This window comes from Zingiber officinale, chromosome 1A (assembly GCF_018446385.1).
Source record: "Zingiber officinale cultivar Zhangliang chromosome 1A, Zo_v1.1, whole genome shotgun sequence".
Lineage (NCBI taxonomy): Eukaryota > Viridiplantae > Streptophyta > Magnoliopsida > Zingiberales > Zingiberaceae > Zingiber > Zingiber officinale.
In genome coordinates, this window is record NC_055987.1 from 162,541,308 (window position 1) to 162,569,043 (window position 27,736).

Consider the following 27,736-nt stretch of genomic DNA (forward strand, 5'->3'; position numbering starts at 1 on the left):
ACGATACCTGAACAGCGGCTGCTCGGAGGGTGGCGACGGCTGCCAGGAGTTGTCGGCGGCTGCGACAGTGGCTGCCAGAGGTGACGGCGCTGGACACCAGAGGCGCTGGCCGCCAAAGGCGGCTATGGCAGTGGTCTAGGGGCGGTATCCGCTGTAATCGCCGACACCAGCCACGAGAAGTGTCGGCGGCGGTGGCGGAGGTGTTGGCGGTTGCTGGAGACGCCGGCAGCGGCTGTGGCAATCGCCGGAGGCGGCCGTGGCGGCTGGAGATGGCGTCGGCGGTCGCCGGAGGCGCGGGCAGCTGCCAGAGGAGGCATCAGTGTCTGCTGGGGGCGGCGACGCGTGCTTGTGGCAGAGCTTGCCGGCTGTGGCTCGTGGGGGCGGTTGTAGCGCTTGGGGGCAGCTACAACGCGCCGAAAGAGGCGGCGGCGACGCAAGCAGGCCGAAAGCGGCGGGGCGGCAGAAGTGTGCGGCGACGAGAAGAGAGGGAGTGACGGTCGGCGTCCTCGCGAGGGTGGCATCGACATGACTGGCAGAGGCGACGGTCGGAGTCGTCTGCCAGCGAGGGGAGAGGGCGGTGGAGAGTCCCTACACGAAGCCTCTTTCTCCTCCATCTCCTGACGGCAGCGGAAGAATCACAAACCAAGCCTGCGCTATATCCGGATCAATGTGCAATTTGAATTTCCAAAAAAAAAAAATCTTACAACAAATAATTTCACTTTTGAAAGTTTATTATTATAATTTTATTAGTATAATTGGCATAATTAAAAATCATAATAATCCATGCTTTTGATAACAGATAACACAAATAATTAACATGATCTATTTAGGAACGATTAGTTTGTGCCATGCATCTTCCCTCTGCCTCTGTTCATCTCACATTCAATTCCCCTCCCACGCTCCCTACAGCAATATTTAATCCCTAATTTTAGTAAATAATCTCGACAAAAACTAACCGTTTTATGATTTCTATCTACGCTTTCCTCTCCCAACCCCACAAATACGAGGTGACCGTTAATTACTTCTTCACCTCTGTTATTGCATGCAACTCCATCGTTTCCCCTGCATAAACAAATTAATCGGCTTCTTCGTTGTGCTTCGGAATCGATGAGATCGGCAGGTAGATAGACTCTTCGATTCATTAATTAATTAATTAATTAATTAGATGGATTCTCAATAATCTTCTTAATTCTTTTATTTTTGAAGCTGACATGAAAACCAAAGCTACATCAGAAGAACCTAATTCATTCGATCACAACAAACAAGCTGCTGATTCAAGAACCAACTCTTCTGCGACTGGAAATGGCAGCGCTTCGAAACCATCACGCAACAAGAGAAATACTGATCAGCCGATCTCCAAGTCCTCCGGCACAGGCAATGTCGCCGACGCGGCCGCCAAAGCGCCATGTTCATCAAGCCCGAAACAACACCAAGCAAATAACGCTTCCAGCAGGTTACCTATGATTTCCGAGAGCGCCTCTACCTCCACCTCCGCAAATTCGGCGACGACGACCTCCACGACGACTACAATGGCCGCGGGCGCCGCCAAGAGCAGCGACGCGAAGCTGAGCGACTCCGTCAGCCATGGCAGCAACAGTAGCAACCGAAGCGACAGCATTGACAGCGTCGCTTCCACGCACATCAGGCGCCACACCGGGGGCGACTGCCGGTGGGAGGCCATTCAGTCGGCCAACGCCAAGGAGTCCCCTATCGGTATCGGCCATTTCAGACTGCTGAAACGCCTGGGCTACGGCGACATCGGCAGCGTGTATCTCGTCGAGCTCAGAGGAACCGGTGCCTACTTCGCCATGAAAGTGATGGACAAGGCGTCGATCATTAGCAGGAACAAGCTCCTCCGAGCTCAAACCGAGAGGGAAATCCTTAGCATGCTCGATCACCCCTTCTTGCCGACTCTGTATTCTCACTTCGAGACGGAAAAGTTCTATTGCTTGGTGATGGAGTACTGCAGCGGCGGCAATCTCCATTCTCTCCGGCAGAAGCAACCTAACAAGCATTTCACGGAACAAGCTGCGAGGTTTCATATCCCAGTTGTTATGGCATTTGTGTGACAGGCATATATATGGAGCTTTCAAACTAGTATTTGTTCTGTTTCTCAAACAGATTCTATGCATCGGAGGTGCTGCTGGCGCTGGAGTACTTGCATATGTTGGGGGTTGTGTACAGAGACTTGAAGCCGGAGAACGTGCTGGTGAGAGAGGAAGGCCACATCATGCTCTCCGATTTCGACCTCTCCCTCCGCTGCTCCGTCGATCCCACGCTCGTCAAATCATCGTCGCGCTCGAGCAGCAGCGAGGCTGGCAACGCCTCGATGATCGAAGGCGACCAGACCGTGCAGAGCTGCATTCAGCCGTCGTCCTTCTTCCCTCGCATCCTCCCCAAGAAGAATCGCAAGTCCAAGTCCGATTTCGGAGTCGGCAGCAGCAATAACAACAACAACGGGAACGCGGACTTGGAGTTCATGGCGGAGCCGACGAACGCGCGGTCGATGTCGTTCGTGGGGACGCACGAGTACCTGGCTCCGGAGATCATCCGCGGCGAGGGGCATGGCAGCGCGGTGGACTGGTGGACCTTCGGCATCTTCCTGTATGAGCTGCTGCATGGGACGACGCCGTTCAAGGGCTCCGGTAACAGGGCCACGCTTAACAACGTGGTCGGGCAGCCGCTGAGGTTCCCGGAGACGCCGCTAGCGAGCTTGGTTGCTCGGGATCTGATACAGGGGCTGCTGGTGAAGGATCCGAAGAGGAGGATCGCGTACCTCAGAGGGGCGACGGAGATCAAGCAGCACCCCTTCTTCGAGGGGATCAATTGGGCTCTCGTGCGGAGCATTACGCCTCCGCACGTTCCTGACCCAGTCAACTTTAGCCAGTTTGCGAGCAAAGAGAAGAAGAGCGCCGATGGTGGACTTTCAGGTGGGAACAAAGGCAATCCCAACGACTCGTCGTATCATGATTTTGAGTATTTTTAGGATCACATATTGTGAAATTTATTTTATTCTTTTGTGATATACTGACTGAGAATTTTACGTAAACAAAAGCGCGAATATTAAATTTATGAGTCAGATAACATCACATTCAATTGTTAAGGAACTTCTGGCACTGCCAATGCAAGTAATTTCAATGGATTGTTCTCATGTTATCGTCGAGATAAAAGGGTATACTTTTAACACCCTCCTGGTCAAACTGATCATCACATTTAGCATATTTATGATTTTAACAATAACAAACTGTAACTGAACTTCGATAATATTATTGGTTGCCTTGATGATGATGTGAGCTTCTCCTCTGATGCCGGATTAGGAATTAGCCAGTTCATATGTGCCAGCTGCGGATATCGCTCGAATGTACATTGTTTTGGGGTGTTTCTTTTAGCTTCTGATGCCCTTCAACTCAAAAGGATCGATCAACCAGTGGGGCCGTGGTTTGCAATATATAGTTTTTTATAACAGAGCATGGTGACAAGTCAGGGAAAAGGCAGGATGAGCAACACAAAAAGAAAGTATAAGTTTGAAAGGAAATAATTTAGCACAAGAATGAAGTTTTAAAAAATGATAAATACACAAAAAAACATCAGAACTACAATGACAAAAATATAATTATATCAAAAGAAATCTTAAAAGGACCATCACTGATTTTACATGCTCCACAAACTATTAGCAGTAGGTTTACTTTGCTTTGTTTTTCGCCATACTAAGGAGGTCACCGAATAGTTTATCCTCTGCCTTCGGCATCTTGTTCATTGGTTGCAAGTAAGAGGGCACTGAATTCGTATTAGTCTTATTGACAAGCATGTGATTATCTTGCACAGAAAGTTCATGCATCATCTGCGAAAGTTCATGTGGATTAGAATAGCCGCCATATGCGGCACCTCCCGAAGCAGAGAATTGAGATGCTGGTTGCTTCGAATACCCACCATAACCAGTCAACTGATTGCTGTAGAGAGCTTGCTGACTAATGGTAGGCATATGACTACCATATACCTGCTGTGGATAGATAGCACTCATCTGGCCATTTTGCATTGGTGCATACATGCCAACATATTGATTGTTCTGGGCAAGCTGTGGCGGCAGACCTCCAAATTGATGGCCTGCCATAACTTGCTGATGCATTACTTGAGGGCCTACCATAACTTGCTGATGCATTACCCCCATAAAACCACCACTGGGCATTGGTTGGGAAATTTGGGGTGGGAAGCTTCCATGTTGGCCAGTTGGCCCAGGTAATGAGGTGTTACCTGCAAACTGACCATGTTGCAGCAGTTGAGGCTGCAAAGCAGGGAAGAGACTGGATGGAGCAGATTGAGCTTCCCAAGGTGCTAGAAGAAGAACTTCGCTTTGGTTATTTACATAATAACCTTGTGCTGGCTGCTGGGATGAAAAGTCTGTAGGGACTTTGTTGGTCAATATAGTATTTGTTTGCTTGAGTTGTGCAGGCTGTTGTATTTGCTGAGGATTCACCTGGAGTGGTGCTGCAGAAGTATAAGCCGGCAGGGCAGACAATGCCAATTGGGAATCAGATGGCCTTGGGGGATTGCTACTGTTCACTTCAGTATTGGCATTTGAAAACATGTCCGCAAGGGCTCGGATGTTTTGGTTTGAAGGAGAATTACTCAGTGATTCGCTGATAGGTACCAAGGTTAGATTCTCATTTTTAGGTTTATTGTAATCTTCGCCGCTGAGAAAGTCAATTGTTGGGTCAATTATAGCTAAAGAAGTTGCCGAACCATTGAGGGCTGGAGGAGCAGGTAACGATAATTGCTGAAGAGGAGGTTTGTCACCGGCTATCGTGCTTGTATTTGACCTACATATCACATGCATTAAAAACTTATCATGCTAAATATCTAATCATAAGCAGCATTTTCTCAAGCCGCTAGGAAGTGGCAGTTCCTAAGCACAATTAGGGGTGTGTATCCAAAGTCAAAATCCAAAAACAGATTTTTGGACAAAAGCCAATTTGCAGAAAATTTAGAAAAATCAATTTATCGGAGTGTCAATTTGATTTTGATTCAAAAAAAGAAAGAATTTTTCCTTGCAGGTTGGCACAGTCATCAACGGATAGAACAAAAATGATACCAATAAAATTATAGAATATATTTATGTATGCTAAATATAATAGATATAATAGACCTAGCCCCTTGCCTAATCATAAAAAAATAAATATATATGATCAATTAATTGGGCGCAAAGATAATGCATATCTGGCCCTTTGGAATACAAATTAACAATAGATTTTCTACTCGGTAGTAGAGTCAAACCTATTCTACCTCCACAGTCAGCCACTACCACTTCCTTTGTGAAACATGGTAACTTGGTAATATATATATATATATATATATATATAACGGAAACCTTATTCTCCACTTGGTATTCAAAACCCTATTCTAACTCCACAGTTGCCACCACCGCTCCCTTTGTTGTTCTCCTCACTCTTTTGAATATTGTTGTGGAACCTTTTAATCTACCTATTGTGTATTACCTAAGACATTTGACTCTCCTCTTAGTCCTCTTATTCACAACCCCTTACTAGTAGTATCAACATCTTGATTATCCATTTGCACTTAAAATAAATGAGTTTGTCAGGTTTGCAGCCTCGCTAACTAAGGTCCCATGTGAAATGTGTGAGCTTAATAAACATCACCTTTTCCTTTTAACATTCACGGGCAACTTGTGACATTGGTCAAGTTCATTATGTTGTTTAGGGACTAGTCCTATTTACAGTAATAGTGGTTCATGTCATCTTTTTTTACCTTTCTTAATGTCTAATCTTGTGAGATATGATTCTATGTATCAAAATCTCAAGATGTCTAATGTTTTCAAAATATTCTAAAACAAAGACAATTTGTTATTTATACCATATGTTACAAACTGATAATGCTCTTGCATACATTTAAGCAATCTTTACTTACTCAAACGAGTAGTGTTATTGCAAGAATCATCATCAACTTAATCCTGCATACATATGATGCTATATAAATTATACCCTAAATAATATTGAGGAATCTCATACAAATAGTATTGTTGAGTTGTGCTTAATAGCTCTCAATCTATTGGTGTTCTTGACCACAAGAATGGACATCCACTCAATCCTGCATATATATATATGATGTTTCATATCTTGTAACCTAAATAATATTGTGGAGATGCAATTCTCACCTAAAGTTATTAATCTTGTTCCTTTTTAATACTCAGTGGTAGAACACCTTTTGCATGTCTTATCTTCAACAAATTGTCTTTTCTTTACGTCTAAGAGTTTTTAAACAAACATAGCCCTGATCCAATTGCTTCATCTTTATCTGGTACTGACACATCAAAAGCAAGGTTTAAAATTTTGACCCGTGTCGAGGTTTCGGTCTCAGACTGGAATGATACGGTTTCGGTATCGTATCGTGCCGATACAGTTTCGGTATTTTTTATTTATCTATAGTAATTATAAGATAAATATGTTTATGGTATATATAAAAATAAGTTGTATATTGATTTATTATAAGTTCTCAATTATTGAATAATTTAATATTGTTAGAAAAAATAATTAAAAATAAATTTATTTAAATAGAATTGATATAACAATAATTCAAATTAAAATGGAAGTATCTATAATAATAATAATAACAATAATAATAATAATAACAATAATAATATTAAATAAATAAAATAACTATTTATTCATTTAATTAATTAATAATTAAATAATATATATTTTAAATAATAAAAAAATTTAAAAAAATAAAAAAATCAGAATATAAATATAATTTATTAGAATTTTTAAAAAAAATTAGAATTTTTAAAAAAATTTAGAATTTTTTTTAAAAATTAAATGAAATTTAAAATAATAAAAAATATATTAGAATATAAATAAGAATTATTATATTTTTTTAATTTTTAAATAAAATTTAAAACATTATTTTTTCAGAATATTAATTAATAAAATTTATTTAATTTATTTTAATTTTAAATATATTTTTTATATATTTTATTAGGATAATTTAATTAGGTTTGTAAAAGCCTCTTCGGAATATCACAACTCCTCCTTAGGAATTGTTTAAATTTATTAAATAAAATAAATAATTATTAAAAAAAGAAAAAGAAAACGGGGGCGTCCGACGACGCTGGAAGCGTCGCCGGACGCCCCGGCGGCGCCGGAAGGGTCGCCGGAAGCGTCCGGCAAGGTAGCCGGACGCTTTCGGCGACACCATCGGCGCCGCAGAAGGCGTGGCGCACGACGCATTCGGAGCGACGCCTTCTGTGCCGAAGGCGTCACACACGACGCCTTCGATGCCGAAGTCGTCGCGGGACGCCGCCGGTGGCGTCCCGCGTCTCCTCCGGTGCCGCCGAGACGGGAGGTGCTCCCGTGCCGGTTTCGGCCGCCCGGCGGAACGGTAAAAACCGTCCGTGCCGGGCGGCACGGAACGGTATTTTATACACTGATCAAAAGAGTTACAGGTGCTAATGTACTAATGTATCTTTATTGTCACATTTTTTTGAGACTAGACTATATATTAAGTTTTTCATCATTTGCTTTCTGACTCCATATCACTTCATAGCTAACTCATTCTACCTTTATTAGATTTCAACTGCGAAAATAATTCCATCCATTGAAACTCCATCTTTGCTAAGTTTTTATCTGACTTTGCCTTTTGCTCCGAAACAATGGCAAGCACACTTCCATTAAGCATTCTATTACGGTACCAGTTTTCTTGATATAATGATTACACACGAGTATCGTGTTACTCAAAAATATCAGTATCACATTGATTAATTACATACACTTTAAACTACTTAAAGTATGTAAAACATTTAGACTTCTGGATTTTATTTCTTCTTTTAATTTTATGTCCAAACCATGCATATAAAAATCTACACGAAGAATGATAACAAGAAATTTGATATTTATCATTAAGTGCATTTTTTAGCTTCGTGGGCCTTTGAAAGGTATGTGCCATAGTATTTAGGTAAAATGTCTTCCCCTCAACCATTAAATGCATCTAGAGTACAGATTCTAGGGACAAGGCACACCTTTTAATAACACTTATCACAATTCACAACTAGTAAATCTTACTGGAAACTAACGCAGAGGAAAAGGTTAGAAATAATAGATTTGACAACTGAAAGTAAACACCATACTTTTGCGATGAATTTGTTAAGAGAAATGGGAAGGGCAGAATCATTTACCGTTGACCTGTCTCTTTGTTTTCTGTTGAATCATCAAGATCTACAAGTGCCTGAAGGGATATGGACTTCGCCACCTGGACAGCTATCCCTGCAGCAATAGAATCATGTTTTGCAAGTACACGCTCCAAGTCATCATTGAGGGCAAGTGCTTGACCGAGTAACTCCTCGTCTCTATTATAAATAGAAAAACAGGTAAATTAGCCAAAATGCAATGTTCCTAATCTTTTCAAACTGGTATGAGGAAACAAACTGAATAAACTTTATGAGTATATTCTAATATAGAGAAAAAAATCTGCCTCAGAATCTAGACAAATCCTTCGAAGTGGTTGGCATGAACTGTATTGTGCAGAAGACTAGGCATGAACAAAAGTCATCATGGCTGAACAATTATATATGGGTCAAACTTGCAAAGAACCAGATATGCAATCTTCAAGCAGACATTTGAGCTCCTATCTTGCTCAGACCCAAATACAAGAGGATCAGACAATAATATGGATCTAGATGGCAGACCCTTTTTCAATAAAAGAATTCTTTACACCTGGTCAGTAGGAGTGTCGGTACCAGAGAAAGAATGGTAGATAAAGTGTCAAAGTAACATACTAAACTCCAACATAATTGTCATTTGAGACCAAGTTCCACTGGTGTCTTCAATCGAAGCCTTCAACTTATACACCTTGCTTCTCCTTATTGCAAACATCTCTTAAGATTCATTGCTGGTCTCCACCTTCAATCAACCCATTATGGTCATTTCCAACAATCATTCAGAATCCCTCTAAGGTATCAAAATTTCTAAGTAAAACTCAGATTAACTATGATTCTGATTTGAATCAGTCTATTTTAATTGATTTCCTAAACTATGGATCGAAAGCCTTAGTTGAGATGCAATAGAAAAATTGAGACATCTAAAGGACCAAAGAAATCTAAATTCCATCTAGGTACCCTTTCACAAAGAAAATATCAAAGTAGAGGAAATTGCAGGCACAACATACAAGGTTTTGTTAATGAGCTGCACCACTCTCTGCTTGTAAGTACGGCACTGATCAACGAGGTCCACAATTACTTCCTGCTTGAGCCCCTAAATATAAGAATTAGAACACATGCAGTTAATTTTCTGCCAAGAGATCATGTCCAATATCAAGGGAAAATAAGAAATAAATTTAATCTTTAAGACAGCACTTAATTTAGTACCAAGTTCAACATGACTAGAAAAAATATCACTAAATTATTCAGCATACTAACCAAGCATAACCTAGTTGATACATAATGCTCTATGGTTCAAAATAAAGAAAAGAATGTTCCATATTATTAACAAAACAAAAAAGATTTTGTTCTAAATTCCAGTGTCCAATTGCTGATACCTCTCTGTTTCCAGAATCTATAGCATTCAGCATCTCAGAAAGAACATCCATGAGGCCACGAGCATTTTGAATTTCAGCTATGCTGCAAATTTTAAAATGCAATCAGTTTTGCAGCAGTTTTAACACACCACAAAACAGCACCGAGCAAGAAACTGAAGTAAACATTTATGGGAAAAAATGGTCCTCAATTAAACTTATTTAAATGGTTGATAAGTTTTTAGAAGGGTGACAAAGAACAAAGAGGCGTTTGCAATTTTTTGGAGAGGTTGTGTCACCAACAAGTCACACATTTGTTTACAAGCATATATAATTTCCCATTTACATATCAATTTAAGGTCATTGTACATGCACTGTATGTGTAAGAACTATTGAAAAATCACCATCAAAACATGAGTGGCCCACATTAATCTTCATCTGTGCATGGAGACATGAAATTAAATGTAAACTGAGCTTAGGGAATGATAATGGCATAATTTGTTATAACTTGGATGTGAATTCACACAGTATACTTCATGTGACATAAATAGATTAAAATTAGATGATTAGTATAATAAACAGTTAAAACAGAGAAAGAGATAGGTGTTCTCCCTCTTTGGCTGAGTTATATTAGCATAAAGACTTGTATATTTAACGTTGGAGTTTTTATCTATCTGTAAAAAAAATGACGCCGAAACTATACAGTTCTTGCAAGCACAATCTTCTATAGAAACACAACAGAGAAAATACAAGGGTTGGACAAACACCTCAAAGCGGGCAAATCAGCTCCGGCCGAAGGATCAGGAACTTCATGAAAATTGGCACTCTGTCCAGATGGAGGATACAAGCCCAAAGGCTCCTTTTGTGGAGTGAATGTAGGGGCAGACCTCCCAGCTCTCTGAGGAAATACAGCTCCAGCTTGCTGAAACACAGATATAAAAAAGAGACTAAGAAAACCAACAACTAAAATATGTTTACAGAGAATTGAGATGAGTGGGATAACTCTATGACACAAAATTATCAATTTAGCAACTCTTCTGGGAGTCAAATATGCAGTTGAACTTGAAATTGACAGACAAGATAATACTTATCTGATACACAGTAAAGATCTGATGTGCAATATAGCAGTTGTGAACAAGAACAGATCAGGGAATGACTCATTGAGACTTTAATTGTCTTTCTGTATAACAAGAAAAATGTTCTGTCATCCTTTCCCCGTTCCATCTAGTACAATTTTTGGCTGTGTTTTCACTTTATATCCAGTGTAGTTTTTGGTTAAATTCATCATCATTACCAATTCATGTTACTCCAACTAACTATTTAGAGTTAACTACATCGATTGTATCCCTCTACCAAACTCTATCGAAAGCTATATCACTAGTAATTTCAGATATCTTTACTCATTTTCTTATGTCATTCACAGGCGTTGTCGTTGTTCTTCCTATACCCTTTACATGTTTAGCTATAATCAACTCAATTTGTCTAACTATACAACATATTAATTGCCTTTGAACATATCTAACCATGATAACAATTTTATTATACATTTAATTATCTACACCTAATTGTTCTTGAATAATAGTATATTTCTATTTTAACACTCTCACATATTCATTTCAACATTTTCATCACTACTTAAATTGACATTTTGTACATATTGCTTTCTAATTACCCTACACTTTAATCCACAAAGTATAGATGATACTACAATGCTGCTAAATTTTTCTTGTAGACTTGAAGGTACATGATAATCATACAAGATTCCAATGATTCGTTAAAGTCAATGATATCTTCATCAATATCTCCTTATCAAATAAAAATTCCAAAGCTATCTAAAACCTTAGCAAAAATTTTGTATTCATCCAATTCAATATCTCATTGAGCCATGTCTCACTATCTAGCCAGAAAATGTTGTCACCCTTTCCTCATTTCCATCTAGTACAGTTTGTGGCCATGCTTTCATCCACTGTAGTTTTTAGTTAAATTCAGCATCAGTATCAAGTCGTGTTAGGTTCCAATTATTTAGAGTTGGCTAAATCTATTGTATTCCTCTACCAAACTCTATCAGATGATATACCACTAGTAATTTTTGAATCTCTTTATTCATTTTTTATGTTGTTAGCAAGAGTCCTCATTGGTTTTCCTGTAACCTTTTTGTCTTCAACTATAATCAACACAACTTGTCTGACTACACAACACATTAATTGCCTTTGAACATATAACCATGTTAACATTTTTATTACACATTTTATTATCAATTGAGATTACACTTAATTGTTCCTGTAGATTTTTTTTTTCATTCTAACATAATCTCACAAATTCATTTCAAAATTCTCATGATATATTGAGGTTTTATACATATTGCTTACTAATAGCCCAACACTATGATTTACAAATATGGTAAATTATGGTACAATATTAATAAATTTTCTTTTAGCAGTGGAGGTACACAATGATCATACAAGATTTCAAAAGCTCATTTAAATTTCAATATCAATTCTTTATGTACTCAATGATATCTTCGTCAATATCTCCCGTTGAATAAAGAATCCAAAGTTATCTAAACTAAAACTAATGCAATAATTTCATATTCATCCAACCGAGGTTGTTCTCCAATTGTTTTATTAAACTACTTTTTTAACCAGATTTGAAATTAGTGTCATGTTGGAGTTTCAGTCTAGTTTCCTTGCTGTGTTGTGCCAACACATTGCATGTCATCACACTTCCAAGTGTTATGAAAGAGATTCAAATAAGATTTAATCTCATAATCTTCAAATATAAGTGTATATCAATTAAAAGTAATTTAAATTAAAATTTCAGAGTAATAAGTTATAAAATATTATTGACATCTCAATTATTTATTACACCTAGTTAATATCAAAGTGATGCTATGCATTGGAAGAGAGCAAGAATTAAAGTACCATTCCATGCAAAAGTTACGATCCCTAGCCGAAATAGTATCATTTCATCACCATGTTGTGTCAACACTAAAACCTCTTCAGTTAGTCATTATAACATTTCACATAGGTCTATTTACTTCTTTAAAAACTATATTTAATTGAACTAAAAATTTATTGTAGAACCATATTTTTAAAAAAAATAGTGTTAAAATGAGCCAAGATGAATTCATATGGATTTTACTCATTTAAATCACTTTCACTTAGCTAATCAATTTTTAATATGTGTATATCATTAGATAGTTGAATTAAAATGTAGATAAATTCTACAAATTTGACTTTTATAATCTTCCTCCACTTAACTTGTTACTCCTGAAAATAAAAAAATAATCAAAAAAAGAGTATAAAAATTGAATAATCAATAGAATTAGTATTTTAAAATGATAAGTTAGTAACAAATTTTTTTGAATAATCATGATGCATGGCAAAGTGTGCCAAGAGTTGGCACAACAAACATGGGCAACTCAAGAGAAATTAATTGTGTTGACCTGTATAGGATTTGGGTAATTTACTAGAGGTTCTACTGTGTCACCCAACACAATGAAACAAGATTTCAAACCATGCCTTTAGATATTCAATTTGTGTCGCTTAATTTTAAACCTTTAGTTTATAAAATCTCACGATTAAAATTTCGTAATTAATTTCTTAATAATCTCATCAATTAACACAATATCAATTGTAAAGTAAACAAAATTAAATTTCATAAGTTATCAAAAAAATGTTTGAAATCACATGGAAAACATTAGAATATGGAAAGAGTAACTGCTAGCGCACATATATTAGGCCAACATTTAACACATTTCGAAAATTGGAAGGGCATTATGTCCTATGAATCCATTTTTTCAGTTTCTGGCGTCCAGAGGGAAAAAAATGACTAAAGCATCTTAAAAGTCAATAATTACTTCGGAGTGCTAAAGCTTATTTGCAGCTAGATAAATGAATATATCAAGTTTACCAACAATTCTTGATATGCAGCATTATATTGGGGGCACCGCCCACCAAGAGCCTCTTGCCAAGTGTCAATTAGAACTAATATCTTTTCTTGGACTTGTGGATCTGGCTGTAAATTGGAAAATCTCATGATTTGAAGGAGAAATATTTTGAAACTTAAATCCATACATTACATCAAAGCTTTAACCTTCCTCTTTACAATTTTGACCATCTTGCGTAGAACATCTTTCTCAGCAACATACATGTGGACAATATCACCACAATTTTTTATCACTGTCTCCAGCAGCTGTCAGATCAGGTCAAAATAAAGACTTGCATTACAAAAACAAACATGCAGAAATGAGAAAGCTGCAACAAAATAACAATATGAGATAAATAAATTTATCGATAAAATGGAAATTAGCCTAGATATGCAGTGTGCAGCTCATGGAGTTTATCCTTAAACAAACATAAACATAAAAGAGAAACCGTGGACAAAACATTAGCATTTCGATTGATTGATTCTGTTCAAAAATTAACTCTTCTGAAACCTTGATAGCAGTATGAACTACTTTTCTCCTTTTATTGTAATATTTCTAGAAGCATTGATCCAAGTCAAAGAGAAAAGGTCAAAAGTCTAGGCCACTCTCTTATGATGAATTTGAATCACACATGTTGAAGAATTAATAAACAACTAGCAGTTGTCCTGATCCTCATTGAACAAACTTTAATATCTGATTCTTAGTATAGATGTGTACTACTAAGATTACAAAAAATTATAATTATAGACCAACAGTCTAATCCATCCAAACCCAGATATTTTAGTATTTGTTATAAGTGAAAACAATTCATTTGTCAAGACAAGAAAGTTTGAACTTTCTGGAAGTTAATTAGACATAAACTCTCAACTTCAGTTCATACTCCCTTGTCCATTGTTTAAACCTCAAATTAAATTGCCATACTTTAATTCCCACCAATTATCTTAAATAGAATTCCTAGGTGTATCCAAAATCAAGAGACCAAATCAAGGTTAAAAATCTTGAGTCATGCCAAAGTTTCAGTACTAGAACGATAATGTTTCAATTTCATGTTAAAGTTTTGATGCATGGTGTCAACAATGGATAGAAATTGAAGAAGAAGATGAAGCATAGGAAGGAGACATTGTCTATGGCGGACATGGTTTTAAATCTTATACCATATCGGTAAATTATCGAAACTCGATACCATTCACCATAGATAATGTCACCTCTCTTTGTTTCGTCTCCTACATCCTTGATCCTTCAACCTGCAATCTGTCACTAACACCATGCATCGGAATGTCAACACAATACTGGACCAGTATCTTTCTGGTCAAATACCAAAATTGCGGGAATGACTCAAGATTTTAAACCTTGGTGTTGAGTGGTATTGAGTTTCAGTGATTTACTGGAACAATACGTTTCAACTGTTTCACCCAGCATGGTATGATTTCTCAAACCATGGACCAAATATGCAATGAAATTTTAGAAAATTATTGACAAGAGTGCAAGTATTACCATAGATCCAAAAAAACTAAGAAAAGATAAAAATGTCAAGATGTGAATTAAAGTTAAGGGGATAGAATAAAAAATGACTTATAGTCTTAAGGATTATCCAATTTAAATGAAATGCATATCAAAGATCCACAATCAACAGATTGAATAAAATCATTATTGATGCATGTCTAAACAAGAAATTGATATGCAAATTTAGGGGAAGCACTAATGCCTGGACAAAATAAATGATTTATTATGTCACAAACAAAAGATTAAATCTAGTATATCTACCAACTAACTGATATACTTCTAGTTTTTCTGATAAATGATTTCATGCTCCAACTGATATTTTGCCTGTTTAAAATTCAAATGAATCTAGGGTTAAATACGTTTGCAAGAAACAGTCAACTTCAAGATCTTTTTTAAGGGAAAAGGAAAAAAAAAAAGCTAGAAAAGTCAAATCAGATAATCGATGATTTTGCAGTCAAGAAACAGTATCAGAGTCTAATTTAATTATATTTACCAAAGTCAACCTGAACCAATACATGCATCCTTAGTGCAATTAAGTGTAGGTCAAATTAGGTAATTCTGCACTTCAACACTCATGTAAGGGGTTGAAGAATCACGCCTTTGCAAACAGATTGAACCAATACAGATCTGGGGGCAGTATATATCAAGTTATGCACCTTCATCTTTATGTCTAGAGACCATTGTCATTCACAAGATCACTTTGCCAATACAAATAAGAGGTACACCCTATAATACAAATAGGAGAAAGAAAAAAAAATACCCACATAAGGACAATAAGAAGAAGGGGAGTCTTGGCGCAACGGTAAAATTGTTGCCATGTGACCAAAAGGTCACGGGTTCGAATCCTGGAAACAACCTCTTGCAAAAAGCAGGATAAGACTGCGTACAATGGATCCTTCCCCGGGACCCCGCATGGCGGGAGCTTCTTGCACCGGGCTACCCCTTTTTTATAAGGACAATAAGAAAAGCAATTGCCATAAATAGGATTCCATTATTAGGATCAAACACAACAACCACATTTAGTTATGAGAACCAAAAATGGATACTCATGAAAAAGATAGATATTAAATCACCACCTGTGCGGCAACATAAATATCCCTCAAGCGCAATTTCAAAAGCGGAGAAAACATGTGCTAGTTTTATACTTACTGTTAGTGCAAGTAGCTGAACTCTAGGATTTTTATGACCAATGCGCCTCTTGAGTCCTTTGATAACTTCCTTTGCCTGCCTGATAAGATTACAACCAATGTTAAGTTAGTGTTAGAGAAGTTCTAACTATAACAACGAAATCACTCAACAAACAATGTAAAGAAAGTCCAACCAGCCATATAAGCAAAATTGTGCAGCAAAGATTTGAATTATGGTTAAGTATGGCTTTGATAACCATTTTGTCGGCATTATGTTGTTAATCCATCCTACTTCATAATCTACTTTAGGTTTTTATTTTAGAAGAATTATCGTGCCACGAATGAAAATAATTAAAATAAAAAAGTTCATGTACTAAATCTATTAGGTTGATTGGCATCCACGAATTCACGATGGTTCCTTGTTTCTAAAGTACATGAATTTTGTCCCATTGATAAAATAGTCATTTTTAAGGAATTTGTAGCCATGTAACATGGAAAAGCACCAAAAAGTTGAACAATATATTACCTAGAAAGTTGACACTACGAACAAAATTAAGCATGGTTCAAATGTTGGAAAACATGGTTCAAATGTTGGATGATGATTAGCTCAAGGAATAAGTTTATAGATTCAGGTCAGATTTGGTGAATTTTATTAGAGAAATAGGGACCTAGAAGATATAAACTGGGTGTGTTTTATGCTTTTCTAGTCAATAAAGTAGAGATGAGAATGTTAAAATGGATGTGTGAGGTTATGAGAGCAATTGAGTGTTAGCTCCAATAGATGATAAAATGAGAAAGTAAATTAATATGATATGGGCATATTCAAAGGCAACCAATAGAGTTTTTAGTTAGTCAGATTATATCAATTAAAGTTGAAAAATCTGAGTAAAGAAAACTGAAGAACACTCTCTTTAATATAACTAAATATTGTATAATAGGACAGAGTATTGCTAGTGATATAGTTTGCAACTTGCATAGAGTATAGTGGCAAGATAAGGTTCATGTAGTCAACTACAAGTAGTTGAGAGTAATGGCTTGTAGTTCTAACACCAATAGTTTGACTACAAGTTACAATTATTCTCATTATACACTAACGGTTGACATCACTAATGAAATGTACTGAACGATACAAATTATTTGGTAAAACAAGAAGACTATTGATGCAATTTATCAATGTTTTTTGTAATGAGTTATTGTTGTAGACAAATAAAATTTTGTGACTTTCACAAGGCTTTAGATGCATAGTATGATATTGTTTAAAATAGATTCAATATAAAAACAAAATCTAAAAAAATGCCAATTAAACATAAAAAAAAATTACAATGGAGCATTCACATGATATGGTATAGTCAAGTCAAATAAGGAAAAATAAATACAGTCAACAAACATTGCCTTGCATGGAGATCAATCAAGCGAAATAATATGTAAGTAGCTGATTCCAAATATTTGGATAAACACAGCTTGATGATGAGGATGATGATCAAACAGTCAACAGATATTAAAGCAAAGAAAGGGTACAAGCAAATAAAATGAAAGTATAAACTTGTTTTATACCAAGTTTTATATCAGCATTACTGGTTTTTCTAAGTGCTTTAATTATCTTTGTCATTATCTTTGAAGCTAGCAATAATAACCAGAGTTGTTAATCTAATTAATTGTAGTGCAGATAGTAGAACTAGCAAGCTGACTCAAACAAGACATGGTGCTCCTATTGTAGCAAAAGGTGATTACACACAGATTATGTAAAGGGAGGTAGATCACGGGGTCAGCTTATAGCCTACCGCCAAGTTACTAGGGGGTACCTGCTGCTCCTATACATTTAGCCATTAGTTAAATCCTGTGCTGAAATCAACATAATATAACAGAACAAATTGTTTAAAGTAGATTGGTAGTGGTGTATAACGCTCCACAAGAAAATCATTAAAAAAATATTCAAGCTAATTTCTGAATGGATGCTTAAATGCATATTCACTCAACCACAAGGGGATATCTAACGTAATTTAAATATAGTAAGCTGAAAAAAATGGTTTTTCATTCAAATGAAGACTAAAATTTGAAGATTTCGTAGTTCAATGTTGACAAGTTCATGAAAGAAATAGAAAAAACAAGTATAACAGGACCTTAAAAAAGGAAGTGTCTGACTGTAGAACATGATACGCATTCCATACAATATTCCAAACAAAAATTGTATCATTCACCCTACTACCTTCTCTGAAACTCTTTCCAGTTATCATACGAATGCACAAGGGAAACATGAACTACACAAGTAACTATCCTAACAATTAAATATGAATTGCATGAAGCTGAAATTTAAAGTTTAAAAAAAAAAATTTAGCTTGCCACAACAATTGAACATGATGAAGCAAGATATTCAAACCTAATCATATTCTACTTCCAAGGACTCATCTTGTGTGTCAGACTGTAGTTGAATCTGATCCCATAGTAGAACTTCATATTTATCCTATAAAGTGCATATTCATAAACCTGATTGAGTGAACAGTGAACACTTACTGCCAAAGAAGTACTAGTTGCTTGCTAGAGTATCTAAGTTGAAGAACAGATAATATCTGCGCAAACAAGGATATCTCTATGATACAAAAAAAAAATAGTTTTAGGCGTCTCTCTTCCACGAACCATAAATAGCTATCTAAGTTTGAGAAATTCTTATTCGAAGTTACACTGGCTAAAACTCATAAGCTCCTAGAAACTATATCCTTTTCGCCAAGGAAGACGAAGACCAAGAATGCATGAAGAACAACAAAATTGCAAGAAGACCAAGAACGCAAGAAATTAGCAACAAATAAGTTCCTGAAAAGATTCCAGAAAACAAAAACGCCAAACAAATTAACTATCGCATTGATTCAAAAGTGAATACAGTCAGTGCAACAAACACCGACAACATCTAAGAGCCGCGTACCCAGGATCGCGATTGAGAATATCGCAGATCTGTACGTTCATCGCCCAGTCAGGGCCGATAAGCATATCGCTTGTCGCGCGATCCACCAGCGCGGCAGCCATCGCTTCTTTTCCAAAACCTCGGAATCCGACCGACAAATACCGGGGCGACCACCTAGCGAGATCCGAGCAGATTAAGAACCCAAGAGAACCCGCTGACCCCCGCCTGGGATCGACCCCAAAGCGGAGAAGCGAAGGGAGGAACGAGGAATCCCTCCCTCGAGGAGCAGACAGCGTGCAGTGGATCTAGTCTCCTTTTCCTTTTCCAGCCGTGGGGTTTGGCCGTCGGATTGACCGCCACCCAAATAATTTAAATGGTTGAAATTTTATCAATCTATGGCGGGTCCAGACGGACCGAATTGCCTGGACCCGTGACATGCACGGATTGGTGCGGCAGGCCAGTTCGAATCATCTGTCTCATTTTTATCTGTCCTCATGTCTCATCGATCGGACAAGTCAAATTACATCATAAGAATACTTTACACATCACAAAGATATTATATACATCTTAAAGATATCATAATGCATTAAGATATAATTTAACTCGTATCAACAGTAAAACACGGGGATAAAAAATGGAAACAGAGGATCCGAACTAACGGCAGGCATCATCAAAAATTTAAAATTTTAAAATTTTAAACTTTTATATATATGTGACCGATTAATCCGACCCGGTCCGTTTGACACCTGTAGAATCAGTGGTAGTTTCTTTTATCGCTATCTTTGCAATGGGGAGACCTCCTGCTAAAAAAACAAAAAAAAAAAGTGATTGCAGTCGAATCATAATTACGATTCGATCGTAATTAATTACGATCCTTAGACATTGACTATTAAATAAAGAATTACAAATCTAAGACGTTGACTATTAAACAAGGAACTGCTTGTGCTTCCGGATTTATCAAGTGCACCGAGCTTCCAGATTTGTCTAGTACACAGGTGCAATAGACAATGTTTCCAAACCATTTGTGAATTATTATCACTTTTCCCTCCCTCCGGGCCTCCGATGGTTGTAAATTGCCATCAGCTTGGTGGAATCAAAATATCATTAATTGGTCATTCTTACAACTAAAACAGATTTGCAAGTTTCTGTCTATTAGCAACTCTCTCGGGAAAAGAATCACTTCTCATTGAATGATGGCAAAAAGATAGAACAAGAGTTGTACATGACATAAACAAGAAAAACATGACTAGTACCAATCACCACTTAAGTATGACCTACATTACAGGTGAAGCCGAGAGCATAATGAGTCGGTTAATATGGCAGGTAACAATCCTGGTCTAGTTCCATCTAACACTCGCAACCAGATGACTGCTGTTGGGTTGCACGTCCTGCCACATCGATTGTATCCGGTAGATATCTGCATGTTTGATATTGAAAAAATTACATCAATATAATAACAAATTAGTTGAAGCTAACTTCAGTAACAGTTGAACTGCTACAGTTCAAAACCCAGATCAACAATGTAAATGCTATGGAAAATTTCATGTCTTCCCTATGCAGTAATGTAAAACGCTGATTACTTTAGGTGTCAATATTTCACTTGGAGAAGATAGTCTTATAATTATGGTTAATGAAGGACAATGCAGATGATAGCAGTGATACTTACATATCTTCCTCTGGTTCATTCTTTAGGGCATTTTTGGCAATACACTGAAAAGCAGCTTCCACATTGAACCCTTCTTTAGCTGACGTCTCAAAATAGGGAATGTTTCCCTTTGAAGCACACCATGCCTTCACTTTCTTTTCAGAGACCTGAAATCACAGAAATGGAAAGAAGCATTTTAAAACACGTATAGTATGCTGGTGTTAATCAGTCAATTTATCTTTACCGGACTAGCATATTCTCAAAAGAATCCAATAGAGTTAAACGTATCTATATTGTTTGCTTGGTGTTTAGATAGACACATCTATGATATTTCACTATTGTGCTGGACTTGGATTCATACATTGAAGGTAAAGGAGAGAATGACTTACCACACGGCTGTTTCCACCATCAATATCAATCTTGTTACCCAAAACTATGAAAGGGAAGTTCTCAGGGTCTGATGGACTAGCCTGAAAATGAGATAACCACACAGATATAACATAACAAAACTTTCATTATTCTTTATCTTGTTGCAAATCACACAGTGAAGAGGGTCAACATCATTTACCTGAACCAGAAATTCCTCACGCCAATTATTCAAATTATCAAATGATTTCATAACATTAACATCATAGACAAGGACACAACAATCAGCTCCACGATAGAAAGCCACACCAAGGCTCTGAAACCTTTCCTGTCCTGCTGTGTCCCATATCTAAATAATAAAAACATAGCAAATGAACTTATAGAAACTACTACAATATACACAATCAATAATCTAAGGAAAAGATTACGTGAGCTCTATAAAACTTTATTAGAAATAAAAGCATATTAGAATGAAATCGCCCGTCATTGCTTTTGCTGAACACCCATGACCTCTCCCAGCACCAAAAAAATTCAAAAAAGACAAAATTACGAAGAACATATTAGCTCACTATTTCAGCTGTTATCCCTTTTATTTCGAAGACAATGATGGGGCTGTATTAATTTTTACTAGTGTACTTTTCCAGCTTGTCCTTAATTGTAAAGTAAAATATTGAATCATAAAGAATGTTCCAAGAGCAAGAATATTTTTCTGTTAACTGATAGAACAATCTCCAGGATCCAAAAGTTATCTAATATAGTCACTATCACCTCCACGCCTGACAATGTATATTACCTAATTCAGAACTGCAATAGGGGACAACAATAATAAAAGTAACAACAATAGATCCAATAAGTTACCATAAGGTCAGAAACAGTTGTTAGCCAAGTTTGATATAATATCTAGTTGAAGCATTTGCACTTTGCTATCCTCTATTGTAACTTTGTAAGAAATGTAATGGTATTCTAGGTATGTTGTCTTAACTATTCTCTTGTACATTTCATTGATCAATAAAAATGTTTTGAGCATGGTATAGCCCATAGTTGCTCAAAAGAATACCAATTCAGAACTACATTCATCATAAGTTGGATAAGCATGGGGAAAATAGGATAATCAACATGAGCGCATCATTTACTACAGTACAGAAAAATATGAAGTGAAATTGTTGCATCGAAATCCAACCTAGGAAATTTTAATATAGGGAAAATTATCAAATCAGGCCTCTTAAATATCTGATTTCTGAACAAAAAAAAATGTGCATTTGAGTTGTTTCCATCCTATGATGGCTATTAAGGGGTTTCTCATACCTTAGTCTTGCATACAGTTGAGATTTTGACTTTGCAAATTAGCTTGCATGATGAAAAATGTCCCACAAGATGATTACCAAGACATAGAATCACAACAAAAATTAGATATTCGAGTGTCTTTTAACCTAAGATGGCCATTTTGAAAATCTTTGATGCCTTAATTCTGCATAAACTTGAGATGTTTGACCCCACGAACTGATATTAATTGTTGTCATTTTTCACCATGCAAGTTGGTTCTCAAATCAACTTCTAGGTTTAGAAACTCATGTTCGAGAACAATAAGATCTAGGGAAACCCACAGTGACATCTTAGACTGGAAGGAACTAATATATCTATTTTTTTTATTTCATAAATCATGTCACAGACTGATATGTATATCAGCTTGCATTTGAGTTTTGGAGGGAAGTTTAAAAACCAAAAAATTTAAGACAAGGGGCTTGATTTACTTAACTAAAAACCAACAATGGAGCATGATTTGATCAAAAGCACATAAAAGGGTTAAAATAAATTAATAAATAGTGTAAAGTTTATCAGTAATCCTCATGATAAGCTTCCCTATAGATTTTAATTCCATAAAATAACAGAAATTTCAGAAGTCCAAATAGTTAGAACTTATGGCTTGTTAATATAACCACTGTTTGCAATTAGTGGACATCAGTGACGTGGACCATTCTAATTATGAGTAGAATAAAAGGCAATCAGAAATGTTTTTTTTGTGTTTGCACATTCAACAAGTTGAGTAAATAATATTATGAATAGAGATGTAAGTTTCAAGACAATAATCATATTAACTTGGAAGATCTAGATGTTAGAATAAACAATAGCATCAACAACGAGAAAACCCAAGCAAAAACAATGAAAGGCATATTTTAGGAACTAAATGCTAACTTTCTCTTTTTTACACGGACATGTCTGCAGTAGATTGCCAAAAGAAAGCACAAAACCAATAAATAATAATAATAATAATAACACAACAAACATAAATGTTATATCAGTGAACTAGTATCATTCATAGGAAAAAAATTAATCAAAGAGATGTAGGACAAGAAAGCTAACAAAAAACCACATTGTGAAGTTCTTTACCTGCAAGGTGAACAATCTATCATCGATCTGGACTTCCTTAGTCAAAAAATCGGCTCCAATGGTGGCTTTATACTGATTGCTGAACTTCTTGTTTACATATCTAATGATTACCATCCAGTTCCAAATTACGCATCACAAATACGATAATTCCACCAAAAAAAAACAAACCTTTTAACCAAAATTAAGATAAAAAGAGGGCGAAAACAAAAAGGGAAAAAGCAATTTGAGCGTACTGATTCATCAGCGATGTCTTTCCAACCCTAACAACGAAGACAATTTACGCATAAGAAAACATTCTAAGTTATCGCATACAAAAAACATTTTTCCGCGTAAAGGAGATGGAAATCACACCCGCTGTCGCCTAGTATGATGACTTTGAGAAGCATACGCCGCCGGGACGCCATGGATTCGCAGATAGGCAGCGTCGAGAACGAGGAGAAATCCTCAAGGACCCGCGATCAGGATTTCTTCGGGAGCCTTGCGATCAAGCCGGCGAGCCCTATAACTCAGCCGGGGGAAAGCTTTTAGGCCCCTGATTTTTCCAAAACTACCATTACAGGCTTCATTTTCCAAAAACTCCTAGACAAAGATCTCATTCTCCCTAAAATACCCCCATTAAATCCAATTCCCCTCCCCGCTTAATCATCCCGCTCGTCCAATACAAACTTGCCTTGAGAGTGCAAGAAATTTTAAAAAGTGCATCCTTTCTGCAGGGTAAAATTATCAATTTCAATGGAACCTGTTTGTTGATTTGCGAGCATCAAAAACTTCCTAAGTAGCATCGAAACCTCGGCTGGTTTCTCCGGAGGAGGAGGCCGGCCCGATAGTCACGCTGATGTTAAACCCACCAATTGCAAGAGTTAAAGCTTTGGATAATACTTCGTGAAAAAGAAGTCCTTTAGACCGTAGGTCTTAATCAATTATTTAGCCAATTGGGAGACCAGAAGGTAGGCCAGCTGTGACACATGTCTTCTTCCTCCTCCTATTATCCCATACTTGGAACGGTGATGGACAGGGCAGCAGAAGATGATGAAGCCATGAACAGCCAGAATCAACATGCTCGCTCACTCACTAACTTGGCAGCGAGTTATGCCACCAGCAACCTATGCCAACACATGGCATTGATTATAAATCCTTATCGACATCCGGATTCCTCCAACAAAAAACGACAAGATAATAGGAAAATGATTATAGTATTCTCTTGTCTGCTTTATATATAGGTGTAGTTGGAGGACAGCGGAGTGTTTCAAAGCTAGCTCAGCCCTTAGATATTTAATTGTTGTATTTTATGGTCTACGTATTCATCGATTATTAACGTGTTAATCCATCTATAACTCAAATTTGTTTATTTAATCGTAAAAATTAATATGAAGAATTGAATGGAGAACTCTCAGAGATCCAAGGAATTGAGTTTTTGTCATAGCCTATTTGGTAACCTCCATATGTATTGAGCGTCGATCTAGCTCCGGAGGTTAGTCCTTTAGCCTAGAGAGTGATATGCCGACTTAGAATTTTCTAAAGGGGATTAAATGCCAATCTGTCTTTAAGAGATCTGACCTTTAGTCAGGGGCGGAACCAGAAAAAAAAATTCAGGGGGGCTGAATTGTATAGATATTTTTTGTGCGACTAAATAAAAATATTTAATAATTAAAGTTTTACATCAACTCTTGCATAATATATGATGCTGCAGAAATTATACACATGAAGTCTGAAATCTAACTGACAAAGAAGTTAAGCTCTAGTCTATTCATTTCCAGTGTGTTGATCACTCCAAGGCTCTAACTCTTGCATAATATACGCTACTGCAGAAACTACAGTCAAATAAACATGAATGTCACTTACATAAATCATAATATGTATGAAATTCTCATAACAAATAGTGTAGAACATAGCAAAAAAAGAGGTTCAATTTTGAGGAATCAAAGATAAACAAAGAACCTGATAAGACCGAATACTCGAGCGAATCTCCATAAGACCATAACCTGATAAATTAACATTGAGAACATTTGATCTAACTTGTAAGAAAAAAAAACTAGAAGTTTAGGAAAGATTAGTCTACCTTTCTTCCATAGGTGAGCTTCATTTCTGGGTTGGCACAGAAGTCTGCGACGGCTGACGAGTCGGTACAAAAGGAGATAATTGGATTCTACGAGACTGCATTCGTTGAAAATGTTGTAATATTTGCTCATTTTCAATTGTAGAAAAAATATCCTTTTCAATATATACAACTAGACTGTCATTCATCCATTCATCTCCCATTTTATTGCGTAAATCAGTCTTCACAGTCTTCATTGCAGAAAAAACTCGTTCAACCGAAGCAGTTGCAGCTGGTAAAACTAATGCCAACTCTATCATACGATAAACCAATGGGAACACCAAATGTTTTTCAGTCTCAACCAATTTCTGAGCAAGAATTCCCAAGTCATCAATTGACGAAAAGTAAGGATCATCCCGCAGATTATAAAAGTAACTCATAAGTTGTTGTTCCAAAATAAATAATGAGTACCACAGAAGTCCTCGGGATAAAAATCGGCAAGATGGATGAGTTTGTGAACATCAAATTGAGAGAAAGAATTTCTTGGATGAAGACATGATATGCAACCAAGCAATTCCGTACTAACTTCTGAAAAACGATTATTCATCTCTTGTATAATTAAATCAACAACCTAGCATTCAAATTTGCAACCATGATAACATTAATAATCAATGAAATCTCTTTAACAAAAAAATAGATTTTTAGAAATAATACCTGACAAAAAATCTCCACACGATAATGATGAAAATTGGTGATGAGTTGCCCTCTACGCCTGCCATGACCACAAGTTAGCATGTTGTCCTCCATATCAAGTATTGGAATCATATTCAATTCACAAAATGTGTTAACTTGTTCCAAAATTATCTGTCATCCATCTTCCCTGAAGTCTTGTAGTCGACATTTCACACTTCTAACCAAGGACATGGCTTGAACAATATTTTGATCCCCTTGTTGTAGGGAAAGTGATAACTCATTTGTAATTCCCAATATATACTTCATCAAATGTAACACAAAAACAAATTGATAACTCTCCATCTTCTCAATTAAACCTGCAGCAACACCTTTGTTCGCAGAATAAGAGGCATCATCATGTACATTTCCTAACACTTCTATCACTGAAGACCACATAGAGCATAAACGAAGTAATGTTAAGTAGTGTGATCCCCAACGAGTATCTCCAGGTCTTGCTAAATTAGTTTCTTGATTTTTTCCTTTTCCACTAGTAATTTCTCCACTTTCCAATTCAGCAATTATCTTATCATGTTGAATCTTTCTAAGTTGATCTCTCCTCTTACAAGATGCTCCAGATATATTCACAATCATGGTTATATACCCAAAAAATTCACTCACAGTAAAATTGTCATGGGCAACAGCAACAAGAACTAATTGGAGTTGATGAGAGAAACAATGAACATACATTGCAAATGGATTTTCTTGTAGTATCAGGGATTTCAATCCATTAAACTCGCCACGCATATTTGAAGCTCCATCATATCCTTGGCCTCTCAATCTAGATAATGATAAACCATGTTGCACAAATAAAGCATCAATAGCCATTTTCAAAGAATGAGAACTAGTGTCAGGCACATGCACAACCGCAAGAAATCGTTCAATCACACATCCTTCTTTATTCACATACCTCAAAACAACTCCCATATGCTCCTTCACTGAACTATCCCGAGCCTCATCAACCATCAAAGAAAAAAATTTATCTCCAATATCATTAATTATAGAAAGTGTGATCTCTGAAGCACAAGCACGTGTTAAATCCTTTTGAATTTTTGGGGAAGTCAATTGATTGTTTGCAGGAGCATTTTGTTTTATAACTTTAGAAACCTCTTCATTTCGTTGACTATACCATTCAAGCAACTCAAGAAAATTACCTCTATTTGAAGAACTAGTTGACTCATCGTGTCCTCGAAAAGGTAACCCTTGCTTCAATAGAAAGCGTGTCACATCCAACATTGCTGTTAAACGAGTGCGATAATCAATTTCCATATCGCGACTATGTACTCGTAAAATATTCCCCACACTATGCCTTTGATCTTGAAAAGCCTCAAACTGTATTCTAGCTTCATTGTGACAGCTATTCACAGTCCCCATATGACGATTGAATCTTTCTAATGCCCTTTTCCAATTGTTGTATCCATCTTTTATAAAGGTATTATCTACATTTTCTTTATTTAACGGTTTGAAAAGATAACACCAAAAACAAAATGCAGCATCTTTTGATATGCTATACTCTAGCCATGTATATTTTTTATACCAAGTTCCTTGAAAACTTCTTTCTTGATTACCAAAAGTTGTTTTCGGATACACATGACCATTT

General features: G+C 36.6%; 4 protein-coding genes across 4 annotated transcripts; 1 reads left to right on the forward strand and 3 right to left on the reverse strand.

Annotated features, from left to right (window-relative positions):
* Positions 1-1,211: 1,211 nt before the first annotated feature.
* On the forward strand, positions 1,212-2,986 carry LOC122006037 (serine/threonine-protein kinase RHS3-like). The gene is made up of 2 exons (XM_042561338.1): positions 1,212-2,035; positions 2,122-2,986. The coding sequence occupies exons 1-2, from the start codon at positions 1,212-1,214 to the stop codon at positions 2,984-2,986; spliced, it is 1,689 nt and encodes a 562-aa protein (XP_042417272.1).
* Positions 2,987-3,538: 552 nt separating this feature from the next.
* On the reverse strand, positions 3,539-19,321 carry LOC122038229 (TOM1-like protein 9). Its single transcript, XM_042597874.1, has 9 exons — positions 18,995-19,321; positions 16,100-16,178; positions 13,615-13,713; positions 13,432-13,536; positions 10,287-10,441; positions 9,544-9,625; positions 9,175-9,260; positions 8,186-8,356; positions 3,539-4,817 (listed from the first exon to the last, which is right to left on the reverse strand). Exons 1-9 carry the CDS (start codon positions 19,093-19,095, stop codon positions 3,683-3,685), a joined length of 2,013 nt encoding a protein of 670 aa, XP_042453808.1. The 5' UTR covers positions 19,096-19,321; the 3' UTR covers positions 3,539-3,682.
* An 816-nt stretch (positions 19,322-20,137) lies between these two features.
* On the reverse strand, positions 20,138-24,253 carry LOC122038230 (ras-related protein Rab7-like). Its single transcript, XM_042597875.1, has 7 exons — positions 23,724-24,253; positions 23,606-23,632; positions 23,373-23,472; positions 21,187-21,333; positions 21,008-21,088; positions 20,640-20,785; positions 20,138-20,390 (listed from the first exon to the last, which is right to left on the reverse strand). Exons 1-7 carry the CDS (start codon positions 23,774-23,776, stop codon positions 20,321-20,323), a joined length of 624 nt encoding a protein of 207 aa, XP_042453809.1. The 5' UTR covers positions 23,777-24,253; the 3' UTR covers positions 20,138-20,320.
* Positions 24,254-25,451: 1,198 nt separating this feature from the next.
* On the reverse strand, positions 25,452-27,510 carry LOC122006038 (zinc finger MYM-type protein 1-like). The gene is made up of 4 exons (XM_042561354.1): positions 27,291-27,510; positions 26,323-27,152; positions 26,122-26,208; positions 25,452-25,775 (listed from the first exon to the last, which is right to left on the reverse strand). The coding sequence occupies exons 1-4, from the start codon at positions 27,508-27,510 to the stop codon at positions 25,452-25,454; spliced, it is 1,461 nt and encodes a 486-aa protein (XP_042417288.1).
* Between the last annotated feature and the right edge of the window lie 226 nt (positions 27,511-27,736).

What these genes read in the sequence shown, in the direction of transcription:
- LOC122038230 (XM_042597875.1), bottom strand. Translation starts at nt 23,776, where the DNA reads ATGGCGTCCCGGCGGCGTATGCTTCTCAAAGTCATCATACTAGGCGAC. An exon ending in ATCATACTAGGCGACAGCGG is followed by an intron (nt 23,633 to 23,723) that starts GTGTGATTTCCA and finishes CTTCGTTGTTAG; the next exon opens with GGTTGGAAAGACATCGCTGA. An exon ending in GTGAGGAATTTCTGGTTCAG is followed by an intron (nt 21,089 to 21,186) that starts GTAAATGATGTT and finishes TCTCATTTTCAG; the next exon opens with GCTAGTCCATCAGACCCTGA.
- LOC122006038 (XM_042561354.1), bottom strand. Translation starts at nt 27,510, where the DNA reads ATGGGGACTGTGAATAGCTGTCACAATGAAGCTAGAATACAGTTTGAG. An exon ending in AACTAGTTCTTCAAATAGAG is followed by an intron (nt 27,153 to 27,290) that starts GTAATTTTCTTG and finishes CTTGTGCTTCAG; the next exon opens with AGATCACACTTTCTATAATT. An exon ending in TTGTTCAAGCCATGTCCTTG is followed by an intron (nt 26,209 to 26,322) that starts GTTAGAAGTGTG and finishes CTTGATATGGAG; the next exon opens with GACAACATGCTAACTTGTGG.
- LOC122038229 (XM_042597874.1), bottom strand. Translation starts at nt 19,095, where the DNA reads ATGGCTGCCGCGCTGGTGGATCGCGCGACAAGCGATATGCTTATCGGC. An exon ending in TTCAGCTACTTGCACTAACA is followed by an intron (nt 13,714 to 16,099) that starts GTAAGTATAAAA and finishes CTGATCTGACAG; the next exon opens with CTGCTGGAGACAGTGATAAA. An exon ending in AACAAAGAGACAGGTCAACG is followed by an intron (nt 4,818 to 8,185) that starts GTAAATGATTCT and finishes TGTGATATGTAG; the next exon opens with GTCAAATACAAGCACGATAG.
- LOC122006037 (XM_042561338.1), top strand. Translation starts at nt 1,212, where the DNA reads ATGAAAACCAAAGCTACATCAGAAGAACCTAATTCATTCGATCACAAC. An exon ending in TTCACGGAACAAGCTGCGAG is followed by an intron (nt 2,036 to 2,121) that starts GTTTCATATCCC and finishes TTTCTCAAACAG; the next exon opens with ATTCTATGCATCGGAGGTGC.